This window comes from Terrapene carolina, unplaced genomic scaffold (assembly GCF_002925995.2).
Source record: "Terrapene carolina triunguis isolate 2854851 unplaced genomic scaffold, T_m_triunguis-2.0 Scaffold238, whole genome shotgun sequence".
NCBI lineage: Eukaryota > Metazoa > Chordata > Testudines > Emydidae > Terrapene > Terrapene triunguis.
In genome coordinates, this window is record NW_020664589.1 from 15,778,842 (window position 1) to 15,796,845 (window position 18,004).

An 18,004-nucleotide genomic window follows, 5' to 3' on the forward strand; every position below is an offset into this window, starting at 1 on the left:
AGCCCTATTACACCTTCCAGTCCACCTCCCAGTGCAGGACTGTTCTGGACAAGATGGATTAACTAGTGCTTTGTTCAGCCTACTTGTTAATCATGCAACTTCCATCCTTCCCCTTGGATGGGATTCTACCTCCTAGCACAACTCACAGCAAATTTCCACAAACTTTTCCTTTCCATTTCCATCCCAGCCCTACTACCAAACTCAATATTTTCCTCCATGAGAAGTGAATGATTAGAATATTTGTAGAGTGTTATGTCCCTGCATTAGTCATTGTTTAACCAAACAGTAATATTTTGCTCCGTTGATCTTTTCTTGTAAATTAATTTAGGTTTTTTTGCTCTTTTTTGAACTCCCTCCAATTTACTATTTGTCTGGTGCCCAGAAATGAACTCGGCCCAGTTACATGAGAATTATAGAGAGAGAGACTATAATTTGTGATAGGATGCCTTTGTGTATGCAGACCAAAGTCATATTGGCCATCTCAGTGTACTGCTATTCATAACTGTCCCATTTACGCTGTTTTAGCCAGTTTACAATCCAGTGTCATTGTTCTTTTCCAATACAATGTATAGGGTTGCAAAAAACAATATTCTTTCACCTAACATTTGAGAAACAACAAAGTTATTGCATTCAAAAGATAATTAACAACTGTTCTATAAAAGAAGAGATTCTAAAATATACCTTTCCTGGATATCATTAATTCATATGGATATCGATATCACTCTCATTAAATATTGTTTACAACTGTATTAGAGCAAGCGCTTGTGAGAAAAAACAGCCATGTTTATAAATTTAAAAATAGCAAAAGCAAAGGCAGGATAGTGTGACTGTTTGGGACCACGTCTCGATAGAAAATACACAATATCAGTTACTGAAATGAAAATACGAAGAACTAATCAGAAAAAAATAGTTTCCCCAACATTCAAAGAAGCTCTTCCTTGCAGTGATTTCAACTCTCGGTTAATTTTTTCCTTGAATATTTTTCATTACATGTTATATACTTAAAAAGAACCACAGGCGGCTTAAAAATGAGCATGTGCAAACAGTGCCTTAAAAAACTACATGTGTCATTAAATGATCTTCACACTAGGGGAAATGGCAGAAGTTTCGTTCCTAGAGCACACAGGAATCCAATTCATCTTAATTCCCTTGTATATCACATAGGGTTTCCCCTCTCTCATAATCCATCTTTGCCTCCTCCTACTTGGCAGTGAAGTCATGATGCTGAATTTGGGGCTCTGCAATCATTAAATAGCAACAGATTGTTTAAACAATCAGAGGACTGGGAGTACACTATAGAAATTGAGCAGGAAAAAAGTACCGAGTGGGAGAAGGTTCCTTGTAAACGTCCAAACAGTAACTCCAAACAAGAGCATGCAGATTGTTAGCAAAATAAAGTGCTTTTGTTTAGATGATCTCTTTATTCACATTTTTCCCCACAGTCGGATTGCTCTCTTTAATGAAGGGTTTTGCACACATGTAGTACAAACAGTGATAACCTCTTTTCACTGCTCTTTCCATAAATGGACAAAGTCTCCGTGACACAGTCAAAGGAGCCCAGACCCCTAGAAGAATCTGGTGTAAAGGGAAGGGCATACACCATATTCAATGCATACATTAAAAATGTATATTTGAAAAAACAAAACGATCAAAAAGGTGGCTGTGTAGGCAGTCAATTGGTAGGGGAGCAATTAGAGGGAGTTTGCAACAACTATTTACTGTTCTATTCAATTTCTTAAAAAACAACTCACCATGGCAACAGCAATACCATGTTGTACATAAAGTAGGTGTGAGATGCAGAGCCGTTTAGGAAGAATCATGCACCAGTATGTAACATGCACATTTTAGTATACTCACAAACATATTCCAACACACTGCTGCACTTTTGGCTCATTTGTTATTTGACACTTTGCTCTGTGCTACATAATCTATTTTTTTCTTTTCATATTTTTGTCCTCCTTAGATCTAATGGCTATGGATTAGTAGATATTGATGGCAAGAAAAGATTTTGAACAAGGGACAGCTATAGAATCACTAATATTTTGGTCCTGTTTCATGCCATCATATTGCTGCTTTAACACCTTCTCGAACAAAAATACATTAATTTCTATGTACTATTACTTCTTGTGTTATGGTATCACCTAGACATGAACCAGCACCTAACTGTGTGAAATGCTGTACAAACACATAAAACGAAAATGTAATCCCCCCTCCTAGTACTGTCCCTTTAAAACTTCCTCCTTTCTTGTATGAGATTTACTTCTCTGAAGGGTGATTTCCATTGAACAACACTGAGTTCCTGTAAAACAGAGATGCTGTTTCTTCCAGAAGAAATTTTTAAGGGCCAAAACTATACTGCAGAATCACTGAGTGGTGCAATGGCTTCACAAACACCACATTTGATCTTGACATACTACTCCAGTTTCCTACTGTTGCCCAATACGAAACCAGCTGGGGTATAAAAGACTTATGAAGTAAATTTATAGTTTTCTGACTACATAATACAGTCTCAGTAAATCAGATTTAATTGACCAAGTCATCTCAACTGTCCATACTACATACATCCTAACATTACAGGACATTTTCTCAGTTTTATTCACAAGAACTAAAATGTATAACTAAAATCAGTTGGACCATACTAATGAAACTGAAAGATAATAATCAAGATATTTTCAAAACCACACACATTCATAACAGGTTTTAATAATGACTCCTTCTGAGAGGAAACTTCCTGATAAAACTATACAATTTCTACACTAGGAACTGCATTGGAGATATACATGCTTCACCAGGAAGCAACCTGTAACACACTGAATACAGACAACAAGAATCTACATTATCAATCCCTGTTCACATCTGCAAATGTAACCCTCATGAAAATGAGATGTGCCAGCAAATGAAAAGGAAGATTGTGTGCTAACCTCCACAGGACTATAGCTGAAACCCGGGCCACAGTGAGAGCCCTCAGCAAGCCCAAGGATCCATGGGAGGGGAGGTGGTCTACATCTATCCATTCTATGCCCCATACCAACTCTGCAGGGAATCTGGATGAACATTCTACCACCATACGGATCTGTATTAAGTGCCCAATGGATCTCTACATCTGCTGTGGAATCCCCTTTAATGGGACTTCTCAGAGACAGCCACAGACAGCAGAAGGGGAAATCCTGTCCAAAAGCTGCAGAGGGAATGGGAGCCCCTTCTGCCAGGGTGGAAGTGCTTAGAACCTCACAGATCCAAGGTTCTAGGGCTGAAACCATTATGGGAGAAGTTGGTGGAAACATCTCAGAGCTCTCCTCTTCCCTACTCCATCTGTAGAAGATGTGCAATTTTCTGTGGAAGAGTGCAATCTAAATAAGTTAACAAAATACGACTTTAACCGACCAGCTTGTAAACTGTTAAAGGGTAAAGAGTAATACCACCCCACCCGCCACAAAGTAGTAATCTTAACCGGCACACATACTGCACCAGAGCAACCACACTGCTTTTACTGCATGTGGCTAAAGCATCCCACTCAAAAGAAAACTCATCCATGGGTTTGCATAAGGAGAAATCTTATAAAGATGAATCATTTGTTAAACAAGTAGTCTGGGGTAGTGTAGGCCTATGACAAGCCATTTGGGGTAGTCTAGAACAGAGTTCTCTGTCCAGGAGAAACTTAGCAATTCAATGGCTATGCCACATTTTATTACTATCACAATTTATAATAATGACTATGAGACTTAAGATTCTGTAGTAAGAGTCTGCTGACAACAAAAAAAATGGTCAGCTTTTCAAGTTACAATATTTAATTTTTGAAAGCAGCTTTGATGCCTTTTAGGTTTCTTCTCTACTTAAAAAGCAAATCCTACATAGAGTTGAAGGTATCTGAAGCTCTTGATTTGGAAGACAGAACCAAGTTCCAAGGTCAATGTTTAGAATAGATTTACTTAGAAGCATTTAACTGTATGGAGCATGCACATACAACATCCGGTGAGTGCAGCACAATCAACACAAGGTGTCAGTACCATGAAATGGATCTTTGAATCTAGAAGCCCAGGTTCTGAAGCAGAATTCACAGCCAAGGGACTGAAACAAGACTGCTGTCATGCACATCAATTAGCAGAAACACCTTTATCAATAAATACGGGATGAAGGGATAAGCTTACAAACCGATAGCAATGGTTTTTCAGAGAAAGTAAATGGTGGAAGTACAATAATGGAAATCCCTTCAGTTTGTTTTATATTCATCATGGGAGTATTACATTCCACTTTCTCTTTTATATTTCCTTACACTGATATACTACTACACGGATCAGCAACCTTTGGCACGCGGCTCACCAGTGAAAGCACCCTGGCGGGCCGGGCCGGTTTGTTTACCTGCCGTGTCCACAGGTTTGGCCGATCGCGACTCCCACTGGCCGCGGTTCGCCGCTCCAGGCCAATGGGGGCTGCGGGAAGCAGCGCAGGCCGAGGGATGTTATCTCCCATCTCCTCTTATTTAGAATCCCGCTCTAAGCCAACATTCCCCAACTAGTACAATAAAGATAAGAAGAAAGAAATAACAACTGCTCTTTGTGCAAAGAAAAGTCAATGGAAAAGAGGACCAAATTTAGCAAGTACAGCAATTAAAGAATGCAAGACAACAGAGGAGCTGACTGCATTGCAAAGGGAGATGTGCCACAGAAGATATATTTTCATGTGTCAATTCTTAAATGCATAGCTGATGTAAATACAGTAAGGAGCTCATATTTGGAACTTATTGTTGAGATCCAATTGGATCCTTGCTCCTAACTCAGTAATTTCTAGTGGATAGACAAATATATTTCCCATGATATGAGGTATACGGTCTCTCCTCCTTCTTTCCCTCTACATGCACACATATACTACATAAGTCAGTTATAGTATATTATCAGTCTTCAATTTACTTTATATTAATAGGTTATGGCTATTTGGGGTTGTTTATATATTTTCTATTTTTGTAAATCTAATAATTTTCATAGCAAATTTTGAAGTATTAGAGTTACAACAATGACTCTGACATTCACTGCACCTGGCAAATAATATTTGCCCACTATCTTTAAGAAATGCAGTGGGTGGGTTAAAAATAAACCTGAACATTCAGTCCTCCTTGTCAGGCTTAGTAAATTACCAATTAACTTCATCATGGAAAGTGCATGATGTGTGTGGAAGTGGAAAGGTACATTTGCTTCTGTCCACTGAGATTCGGTATTTAGTTTTAGCTGGATGTATCTGGATATGATTTAAGCTAAATTCAATCCAAATCAATTCAGAACTGTTAAGTCATTCATAAATGAACCAGTTACACAACAAGTTATTGTTCATTCTGATAAACCAGTATAATGTAAAATAAATCAACAATGAGGACAGAAAGGAAACTAATTAAGATTTCATTAAGACATTTACTTGTTATAACCATATAATTGTCAATGTGATATCTATTTACTATTATTTAACTTGAAATATCTAGGTTATACAGAAAACCTGTGATAAACTCTTGTATCATTTAAAATTACCAGCAATCTTGTACAGTATCAGAACCACTGTAGGGATACAAGTAACTATCTATGCCAGTTATATTTTTATTAATTATTATCTTAAAATTTCAGTAATATCGTTCCCTATTAATTTTATTGCTGCTGTTTTCTTTGCAAAACATTTTCCAATATGTTTTGAATGGAACAGAAAACATCAATTGGCTCTTTAAAACAACACACACACACACACACATATCCCATATCACTTTAATACCTATTGTTTGATGCCGACACAGATCTGGGAAGAATATGGTAGCTTCACTGATGCTGCAGAGCCAGCAGTGACAACACAAAACAGTTTTGATTTGTAAGGGGCCTACAAAAATAGGGTCACAAAGAATTAATGCAATGCAGTGCCAGAGTTAAAAGCAGATTACAAATCTAGAGGTCCCTCTCAATAAGATGACGACAATGTTATGGAAGGGCAATATTTGGCTCAAAATCTTTTTCATTTTGTTTGACTATGAAATATAGAATCTGTGGGCAGCCTGAAGTTATTTTTTTTCTAACCACCACAAACCATTCCCCTTTTTTTCAAACCTGTTTTTATTAAGAAACAGTACAGTCCTGCTGAGTAACCAATGGTGCCTCAATATGCAGGACAGAGGGTTGAATGAAGTAATGACAACACTCTGATCTAGCTAGAAAGACCAAGACTATGCAGTAGGGCAGAATGCTAAAGGACTTGATTAGACCTTATTAAGAAAACAATGTGAGCCAATGAGGAGATGTAATATAGTCCTCACGGAGGATAGTTGAATAACTATATTAGTCATTTCACACCCCCATAGAGGGTGTCTGAAAGTAGAGGGGCGACATGCCATACGCTGGCAGATATTAAAACACATACAGATGTCACAACAGACCCCCTGCGCTGAAGAGAGTTGCCGTCTTACCAGAACTGGCTATAGGGTCCTCACAATCCTCTTAAAATGAGGATTAAACAGATTTTGTAAATGAGAGAAAAGCAACACAGTAATGAACGCAAAAAACACTTTGCAAAGAATGTGAAGTTCAACACCCTGACAAAAGGATTACTAAATCTCTGGTGAACTAGGCCAGCTCCTTAAAAAATAGCAAACCAAGACCCATACTTTTCTCAGTGCACATTAGAGAGCATCACTCCAGTCAGAGTTCTCAAACACTCTGTCAGAAGAAAAAGGGTCTATTTAAGAGTCTATGTCATAGTTCTCATAGTTCATATACCTATCATATCAAGTATACAGAGTCATTTAGAGAAACGACAACTTTTATATATATGGTTGCATATGATAATAGCAAACTCAGAAGGAAATTCTAGAGAGGACACTAAACTTAGAATGGGTCCTTCAGAATTAGATTTCAGCATCTAAATAGGATTGGAAAATTAAGTCTTTTTTCCCAGTTTATCTATGAAAGGTATAAGATACCACATGAGAAAAGCGGTCCAGAGGAAGTTTAAACTCATGTTACACTAATGTCAATGAAATATTACTGATCAGAACCAAGATGTGAAAGGAGAAATATTTGCCCAGATTACTAATGTGGCCTAGTAAACAAAATACAGGTGAACAAGCTCCTCTATCTACCCTTCTATCAAATAGAAAATATTCTAGTCCGCGGGTATGATTCTAATGGAAGAATTCAGGAAATACAAATGTGGACAAAAGAGAGGTAGCACAGGTATCTTTTCATGTAAGCTCATCAGCTACTGCCACCATCTTACAGGGGTAAAGTCTTTGGAACATGGCAGACACTAACTTGTGCTGGGATTAACCCCAAGGCAGACAGCAAAGAATTGAAAATCCATACCTGCCCCAATGGAAACAAAAGAGATAGCAATGCCAGTCCTTTGAGAAGATGGCATGTCAAACTCATTAGACGAGTCAGATATTCAGATAAAGTGACATGCCTCTAACGTGCAAGCACTCACCTGTAGTTTAAAATAGGCTGTTCTGCAAGATACAATTTTTTAACCTATACATTCTATTGTACTGTGCCCTAAATATTACTCCTTTTCATGGAATTTGTCTAGTACGCTGATCTCTATCATAGGTGTTATTACATTTGTTTCTTAATAAGAGAATATGAATATTAACTATGTAGGAGAAAGAAAAGTGAGGAAATGCTAGCTCTAACCACTAGGTGTCACTCCAGGAAAGAGCATAGTTAACATTTTTGATGAGACAAACTTGAAAGTCTTGACTCTGTCTTTCTCTACAATTACCAACATGTATGTAGCTATAAATATTTAACAAAATATTATATTTATTTCTTTTGAGGATGACCCAATTTTCGGGCTTTAGTGTTTGAGAGATGATCATGAATTCATCTCCTCTTAAAAGATGTAAAGAATTAATAATCACAAAAATTCAACATAATCATTCAGGTTAACAATAGGAGGCATCTGTGATGTCAGAAAGGTAGATGTCTTTTAAAACTGTAGGTAACATATCTAAGGGTAAAATCTTACCTCAATAAAGATAAGTACGTTGCCTCTTTATGTACTTTATTTAACAGAGAAGCGGAGAACAGTATATACACCATATGTGACAAATTCTTCCATGGTTTAAGATTTGACATTGAACAGTTACAGAAAAACTCAGTGGGCAGTGAATGCATCAGTAATTTTACTACATCAGTCTTTGTGCTTAAATGTAGTGTTGTAGATTCTACAATCTAGAAATACTTCCTAATTCAAAAGCTCTAGATTACTAAAAACAGTGGATAGCTTAACATCACAACTAACTGCAGGTCAAAGTATTGTCTTATATGTCTAGTATGTAACCTCATAACCTTTGGGATGAAAGGCTCCATGTAATAAAAGATAAGATAACATTAGAGCTGGTTGGGAATTTTTTCCCCAACAAATGCTGTGTGTCGACACTGAAATGTTTTGCAGAAAAGTGAGAGAGAGAGAGAGAGAGAGAGTGTGAGTGTGTGTGTGCGTGCGTCCATCCCACACAAGAAAAGCTGGTAGTTCAATAGTTAGGGATGTGTAAGACCCAGGTTCAAGCCCCTGCTTCAAATCAGGCAAACTAGGGATTTGAATCTGGGTCTCCCACATCCCTAAACACCAGTGGCTATTGTCAGTCTCTCTCTTTCTCTCCTCTGGAATTGTTCCACTTTGTATACATACATTAAATATTCATTGGGCCAAAGAGAGAAAGAGAGTGACTGAGTCAGAATCAGGCAGAACAGGGACTTGAACCTAGGTCTTCTGCATCCTAAATGAGGTGCCCTAACCTCTGAGCTATTAGCTATTCCGGGATGGGTCTCTTGTCCTTTTCCGTGAAAAATTTTGAAAGGTCTCATTTTCATTCCGAGGTGGATCAAAAACAAATTTCAAACCCCCCCCCATTTTTTTTTTTATTATTATTATTTTTTTTCAAAACAGAATTCTTATTTTCTAGTCGGCCCTAATTAACATGTTTCTTAAATATATCATGTGTTTGGGAGTCCATCTTTTGACAAATTCTGGGCCACAAAGAAAAAAGAAAAAAGTAATGATCAAGCTGCATGATCCCACTTTGCTTGCCCCCAAAAGTCTGTGAACACCACATGCGCTAGTTTACATCAGTAAACTGTCTTATAAAATTAGCACTACCAAAAATTAAGAGCAGCGCCTTCCTGGCAATTATTTTCCTATTTAGCACTCATTGTTCACTGTATACTGTGATTTTGTAAGAGGTGGGATCTCCACAGATCATGTCCAATATTGCCTACGTGCACATTTACACTGACATGCTGAAGAGTGCAATAATGTTAGAAAAGACAATATCAAAGGCAGACCAGGTTGAAATATCTGAAAATATTACTCGTCCTCTTAGAAGGCCTTTGCCTAAAGCTGCTTCTTCCATTTGTTTTTCAATTAATCTCAAAACACCCAGAACAATTTAATTTGACCCTGTTAAATTCAGTGACATAGTTTTGAAAGTTAACTATAGCAAATGTGAATTAAAACTAAAACCTTCATCATTTGGAAAATGTTGCCATGAAGAGCTTTTTCAGGTGTAGGATTCTTCCAGTCCACAAACCTCTGTTGGACTCCTGCCAAACCAGAATGAGATTCAGCAGCTGAAGATGTCTCAGCAGTGCAGCACAAGAAAGTGAGCTTCTGCCTTGACCAGACCTGTTCAATCCTCCATCATGAGGGAACATTTCTCCTCACACCGAATACTGTTTGACCACATGGATGATGTCTGAGTGAATGAAATAGGCTGAGAGGTGACCAAGATGTTGACAAAGGAGAATTTCCTAAAGCTGACTGGCAACTCTCCTGCATCCCCTTGCTTGTTTCTTACTTATGCTTGTGCTCTTATAAACAGAGATTTGGCCCATAATGGTTCAAGCTGAGGTGTCAATCTATTCACAGTTTGACTGTATGGGTGGTCAGTCTGGAACTATGTTCTGCACTCTGACATTCACTATGCATCAGACAAAATTTAAAGTTTTTCCCCAATAGAATTTGAACTAATTCCCAATGCACTGCACTCCTCAAAACCATCCCTCTCCACTGAAGTAGATAAGTTATCAGTATTTTACAGAAGAAACCCTGAGGTATTCATGGATTGTATGATTGGGCCAAGAGTATGCAGGAAGTCCTTGGCGGAACTGGTAACAGAATACAGGTCACCTGACTCCTAGACCTATGCTTTAATTACCAGTCCATTAAGACAGTTTGAAAAGTGTGGGGTTTGAACATAGCATTCTAGCCAACTCCATCCAGGTGGTTCTAGTATACAAAGCTGCTCTGTTTTCATAGACCATCGTTGTTACAGCATCAAAAATGTTATACTATTATGAGATCACGCATATAAGGACTTAGAAATTCCTGTTCCTTCATATTCCCTGATCTTTGAGATCAGACTAAGAATCTCCTATAAAATAGGGTTTTTAAGACAGATTTGTACAATGGGACTTTTCAATTATGTTTAGAGTTTCTGTTTGTGGGAATAATGTGCAAACCAAATGAGGCTTTTTACTTGTTCAGATTAGCTCTCCCTAAAAGGGGAATTGTAGTTTCAAAGGTGTGTGTCATCATCAACCAATTTTGATATCTCATCTGTAATGTTCAGCCTGCAAAAAACCAAATGTTATTCCCAGTAAAGCAATTTAAAATTTTATTCTTCTTCATAAAAACCCCAACCTTAACTAGTTAATCCCTCACACATATCCAAGCAGCACGCACACCAATACTCCTAGAGTTGCCTGGCAACTAGTGGGAGGAGTGTCAGAGAGCAAGAAAGGCCTAAACGAATGAGGGGAAGTCGGTGTCTGCTTGACATGGATAAAGGAGGCTTACAGCCAGGCTGCCTTGCTGCTTTCACTTTTGTTAATTATATGGATGGGAATTAAAGTAGCTCCTGTTAGTTCATATTTGGTACTTTAAAAGCATAACATTCACACTTGATACTTTTATGAGCCATACACAGATAGATCAAATGCATTTATATTTATACACATACCATGCATATATCCTTGCTATCAGAATAGGAGCAACAGACTCAGCTCTGCTGAATTCAATAGTGTTATTTTTGAACAGTGAATATGTCTGAGTGGAATGATGCTCATTCATTGAAGATGTTGGATAGGACTATTTAAAAATCTGATCAAGCTATTTCCTTCCCTCCAGCTTTATGAAATCCACAAATAATTCATAATATGCAAAATATTAAGTGCAGTAATGAAGGGGACAGGGAAAATATAAGGAAATCAAAAAACAACATCTGTAGCCCAAATTCTGTCTTTTGTTCTAACAAACAGTGTGTGTGAAATGTGTTTACATGCCTGCATACCAGAATCCTGTATTCATCCCTAGAGACAGAATTCAGAAGACAGCACCCTTTCTTGAGTCATCACTAACCCATCCATCCCCCATTACTCCAACTCAGCCTCTCCCTATATTATTCCTGCTCCTCACTGCAGCCACCAATTCTCCATTCTGATCCTTGAATGCTCAAGGAAAAACAATCATGGATGAAAGCATTACGGCAAAAGGTACATTCTACACTCCGTGGGGATTTTCTTGTGCACCTCCCATTAGTCTAAACTGCAGTGACCTTAATGAGTGCCTGAACATCAGGTTAAAAATATCCCCACATTTTGCTTTAATTTACCTGTGTGGTAGTCTCCTCTGTTTTGAGGAAGGGAATAGGACTCTCACTAAGACTATTAGAGATATTCTATGGATCATTAAGCTATTAGCCCCTTCCATCCTCTATATGCCTTCTGGCTCAAACCTTGTGCATTATAGCTAACTTGTTCATAATATCATCTACACAGTCCCTATCTGTCATAGGCCAATAGGACTACAAAAATATTCTGCGTCCTCAGGGGAGGCCAATCACCATGACAAGAGCTTCATAAAACCCTTACATGGGAATAGAGGTATTGCCAGAGTGGATCAGAACTGAGGTCAATCTAGTCCAGTAAAGTGTCTCTGACTGTGGTCAGTGCCAAATGCTTCAGAAGACAGTACAAGAACTCCACAGTAGGTAGATGTGGGATAATCAGCCCTCACATAGGTCTCCTCCTGGTCTATAATAGTTAGACATTGGCTTAATCCCTGAAGTATTAGGATTAATATCCCTTCAAAATTTTTTTGTTATTAAGTATAACGACTCTGGCTATTGTCGCTATCCATATAAATATCCAATCTCCTTTTGAATTTTGCTAAATTCTTGGTCTCAATGCCTTCCTATGGCACTGAGTTCCACAGTATAAGTATATGTGGTGTGAAAAAGTATTTCTTTTTATTTGTTTTAAATTTTCCACCTTTTAAATTTCAATGAATATCCCCTTATTTTTGTGTTATGAGACAGGGTGAACAGAGGTTCCTAATCTACCTTTTCCACACCATTTATTATTTGACATACTTCTATCATGTCCCCCCTAAATCATCTCCTTTCTAAAGTAAATAATCCTAATTCTTTTCAATCTCTCTTTATACAAGAGTTCTTCCAGGCCCTTTATCTCTCATTCCTCTTTGGTGAACCCTTCTATTTCTACAATCTCCTTTCTGAGATTCAATGACCAATATCACATGCAGGATTCCAGCTGAGTTTGCAATATTGATTTACATAAAAGCCTTATAATTAGGGCTCTCAAATAATTGGAGTTAATCGCATGAGTTAACAAAAAAAATTAATTGTGATTAAAAAAATTAACCATGATTAATCACAGTTTTAATCGCACTGTTAAACAATAGAATACCAATTGAATGTATTCAATATTTTTGGATGTTTTTCTACATTTTTAAATATATTGATTTAAATTACAACACAGAACACAAAGTGTACAGTGCTCACTTTATGTTATTATTTTTATTACAAATATTTGCACTGTAAAAATGATAAACAAAAGAAATAGTATTTTTCAATTCACCTCACACAAGTACTGTAGTGCAAGCTCTTTATCGTGAAAGTGCAACTTACAAATGTAGATTTTTTTTTGTTACATAACTGAACTCAAAAACAAAACAATGTAAAACTTTAGAGCCTACAAGTCCACTCAGTCCTACTTCTTGTTCAGCCAATTGCTCAGACAAACAAGTTTGTTTACATTTGCAGGAGATAATGCTGCCTGCTTGTTTATAATGTCACCTGAAAGTGAGAACAGGCATTCGCATGGCACTGTTGTAGCCGGCGTCACAAGATATTTACATGCCACATGCGCTAAAGATTCATATGTCCCTTCATGCTTCAACCACCATTCCAGAGGACATGCTTCCATGCTGATGATGCTCATTTAAAAAAACAACAACAACAAAATGTGTTAATTACTTAGTGACTGAACTCCTTGGGGGAGACCTGTATGTCTCCTGCTCTGTTTTATCTGCATTCTGCCATATATTTCATGTTATAGCAGTCTTGGATGATGACCCAGCACATGTTGTTCATTTTAAGAACACTGTCACTTGCAGATTTGACAAAACTCAAAGAAGGTACCAGTGTGAGATGTTTAAATATAGCTACAGAACTCGACCCAAGGTTTAAGAATCTGAAGTGCCTTCCAAAATCTGAGAGAGACGAGGTGTGGAGCATGCTTTTAAAAGTCTTAAAAGAGCAACACTCTAATGTAGAAACTACAGAACCCAAACCATCAAAAAAGAAAATCAACCTTCTGCAAGGGGCATCTGACTCAGATGATGAAAATGAACATGCATTGGTCCACACTGCTTTGGATCATTATCGAGCAGAACCTGTCATCAGCGTGGATTCATGTCCTCTGGAATGGTGGTTGCAGAATGAAGGGACAGATGAATCTTTAGCGCATCTGGCTTGTAAATATCTGGTGACGCCGGCTACAACAGTGCCATGCGAATGCCTGTTCTCCCTTTCAGGTGACATTGTGAACAAGAAACGGGCAGCATTATCTCCTGCAAATGTAAACAAACTTGCTTGTCTGAGTGATTGGCTGACCAAGAAGTAGGACTGAGTGGACTTGTTTTGTTTTTGAATGCAGTTTTTTTTTTTTTTTTTTTTCTATGTTTTTAAGTTTATCTTTCATGATAAATATACTGCACTATATTATTTTTATTAGTTGAATTGAAAAATATTATTTCTTTTTTTTTTTACAATGCAAATATTTGTAATAAAAAATAAAGTGAACACTGAACACTTTGTATTGTGTTGTAATTGAAATCAATATATTTGAACATGTAGAAAACATCCAAAAGTATTTAAATAAATGGTATTCTATTATTAACAGTGCGATTAATCACAATTAATTTTTTTAATCGCTTGACAGCTCTTATAGTATCCTTAGTATTATTCACCACCCCATTCCTTATGCATACGAACAGCTTTTGGACAATTTCCACCACCGCTACACATCTGCATTTGTGTTAACATATTGATGTCCTACTTACGGGTTCAATTTTCAGTGCATTTCTGTAGCTCCCAAAGAAAGAGGCCTGGGCTTTTAGGAATGCTCTTGCCACACCATCCCCAGTAGTTGTGGAGACTTTCTTTAATCTGTTCTTGAGTGCAGAAACCTGTAAGTACACAACAGTCCTAGATCATCCTCACAGCATAAACAAATAACCTACTGAACTGGGAACTAGCCAAAGAAGTTTCACAAAGTGTCCCAGCATCCGCTGCACCTGTGAGGAAGAACGACACCAAGTACAATCCTGGAGTTTTCCATTTTCTTGTTTTGGCCCACTAGCAGATGATTACATTCTACTTGGAAGCCTGCAGGCAGGACTGCAGGAAGATAAGGACATGTTTTTTAAAGCCTGCCTTATTTTCATCTATTGTTAAATGTTTAAAGCTATAAGGATTTTGGTGTTCTTTCGAGGCAGTCTGTACAGTTGCACATATTCCCCCTCAGGACCCACCAATGAACTTCATTCCCTTAGTTTCAGCATATAAGAACAGCCATACTGGTTCAGACCAATGGCCCATTGAGACCAGTATCCTGTCTCTGACAGCAGCCAGTGACAGATGCTTCAGAGGGAATCAACAGAACAGGGAAACTTATCAGGTGATTCATCCTGTCGCCCAGTCCCTGCCTCTGGCGGCTGCAGGTTTAGGGACATCTTGAGCATTGAGTTGCATCCTTCTGCACCTTGGCTAATAGCCATTAATGGACCTATTCTCCATGAATTTGTCTCATTCTTTTTTGAACCCACTTGTACTTTTGGCCTTCACAACATCCCATGGCAACAAGTTCCAAATGTTGACTGTGCATTGTGTGAAGAAATACTTCCTTTTTGTTCAGTTTTAAAACCGCTGCCTGTTAATGTCATTGGGTGACCCTAGTTCTTGTGTTCTGGGAAGGGATAAACATTTCCCTATTAACTTTCTCCATATCATTCTTGATTCCAAAGAACTCAGCTAATGGATGATATGCTAATCTCTTTTCTAAGCTGAACATTCCCACCCCATCTTTTTAATCTCTCCTCATATGGAAGCTGTTCCATACCCCCAATCATTTTGGTTGTCCTTCTCTGCACCTTTTCAAATTCTAAATATATCTTTTTCAAGATGAGATGACCAGAACTGTATGCAGTTTTCAAGGTGTGGGCGTACCATGGATTTGTATAGTGGCATTATGATATATTCTGGTTTATTATCTATCCCTTTCTTAATGGTTCCTAACATTCGGTAAGCCTTTTTGACTGCTGCTGCAAATTGAGCGGATGTTTTCAGAGAACTATCTATGATGACTCCAACATCTCTTTCTTGAGTGGTAGCCGCTAATTTAGACCTCATCATTCTGTATGTCTACCTGGGATCATTTTTTCCCATGTACATTATTTTGCACTTTTCAACACTGAATTTAATCTGCCATTTTGTTGCTCAATCTAGTGAGATCCCGTTGTAATTCTTTGTAGTCAGCTTTGGACTGAACTATCTTGTGTAATTTTGTATCGTCTGCAAACTTTGACACCTCTCTGCTCACCCCTTTTTCCAGATCATTTATGAATATGTTGAACAGCACTCATCCTAGTACAGATCCTTGGGGAGATCCCGCTATTTACCTTTCTCCGTTGTGAAAACTGACGATTTATTCCTACCCTTTGTTTCCTATCTTTTAACCAGTTACTGATTCATGACAAGACCTTTCCCCTTATCCCAAAGGCTGCTTAGTTTGCTTAAGAGCCTTTGATGAGGGACCTTGTCAAAGGCTTTCTGAAAGTCCAAGTACACTATACCAACTGAATCACCCTGGTCCACATCCTTGTGGAGTCCTTCAAAGAATTCTAATAGATTAGTGAGGCACAATTTCCCTTTACAAACGCTGTGTTGACTCTTCCCCAACACAACGTTTTTATCTATGCATCTGATAATTTTGTTTTTTTACTAACCAATCTGCTGGGACTGAAGTTAGCCTTACCATCCTGTAATTGCCAGATCACCTCTGTTACATTAGCTACCCTCCAGTCATCTTGTACAGAAGCTGATGTATGCAACACATTACATACCACACAGTCAATAGTCCCGGAATTTCATATTTGAGTTCCTGCAGAAGTTTTGGATGAATATCATATGGTCCTGGTGATGTACTACTGTTTAATTTATCAATTTACTCCAAAACCTCCTCCCTATTAACATCTCAATCTGAGAAAGCTCCTTAGGATTTGTCACCTAAAAAGAATGGCTTAGGTGTGGGGATCTCCCCAATATCCTCTGCAGTGATCAATGCAAATAATTCATTTAGCTTCTCCACAATGGCCTTATCTTCCATGAGTGCTCCCTTAGCAATTTGATCGTCCAGTGACCCCACTGACTGGTGGCAGGGAGCCTACAAGGGCAGGAAGCCTACATGGTGGATCTGCGCAGGAGCCATGGATCCTGGAAGCCTGGAAGTCTCCCCAGAAGCCTGCCAGCTCCAATCAAGGTTCTATTGGAACCCTGCTTGTGATTTGATAAAAATCTGTGGAATCTGAAGTGTTTTTGCAAAACATTTGGGGTTCCACAAAATGGCATTTTTCAATGAAATTGTTTCATTGGAAAATCTTCCCCCCCTCCAACCAACTCTAGTTTTTACTCTACCATTTCAACCCTACGGAAGTTAAAATGCCGATGTATGAGGCAAACGTGCACAGGTGATATTTAGCTACAATTAAAGTCAGATTAAGGGAGCAGGATACCTTGAGATGAGAAAGAATTAAGGATTTGTAAATGTCAGGTACAATGTTTGATGAGACACTACACAAGATACATCATCCCTGTTATTTTGGCCAGACCTGATTACAGTACATATCGTAGTTTAGATGCTCTTTTTATTCAATATAGGATTGTCATCATGGTCCCTTTGCCTGCCTAGAGTAATTCTATAAAAACAAGTATAGAAAAACATTTGACGAAGTTCATTAGTTCGTTAGTGCAGGAACAAGAAATCATAAGCAGGCCCAAAGATCTGTGTTTTCTCTCTGGAGTTCAAGTATCAGATTAGTAAAGATTTTTTTCCTTTTGTGAATGGTACGAAAAAAGTTTAATACGAATGCCTGCCATATAAATGAAATTCCACAAATATTTTATAAGTGGTTTATAAACATTTTCGGATAGATATGTAGCTTTATATAAGTTTATTCTAAAAAAAGCTAAAATATGTAGAGAATAAATTCTGCATGCATGTAGAATGCCTACCACAATAGGTTCCCAATCCTGATTACATAATACAAATATGAAATAAAAGATTGAGGATATCAAGACTGAGTCACCACACTCATATCCCTTAATATATTTTAAAAGCTTGAACTGAAATTCTAAATGAAATGTTTTTATTCAAGTAAAAAGAACACCTATAAAAATGACAAAAGCTTCTCCCAATGACAATGGTGACATTTCCATCCTTTGAAATGGTCGATATCAACTGAGGCTCTTTTCTTCCTGCTTCTCAAAGGCTCTACACCACCTGTGTGTCAGATTATTCCTCACTTAACCTTCACTGCCCTTTCTCTTTCATACTGGAGGTGTTTAATTACCTCAGATTCACAGAGCTGCACTTCAGGTGAACATAGTCCTAATGGTCTC

General features: G+C 37.9%; 1 protein-coding gene across 1 annotated transcript in view; it reads right to left on the bottom strand.

Moving 5' to 3' along the window:
• Positions 1-18,004, bottom strand: part of DENND1A (DENN domain containing 1A) — a 343,291-nt gene that overhangs the window by 96,887 nt on the left and 228,400 nt on the right. The window contains exon 14 of the mRNA XM_026657267.2: positions 14,389-14,514. Coding sequence (XP_026513052.1) covers positions 14,389-14,514 — 126 coding nt within the window. The remainder of the gene's footprint in view (positions 1-14,388; positions 14,515-18,004) is intronic.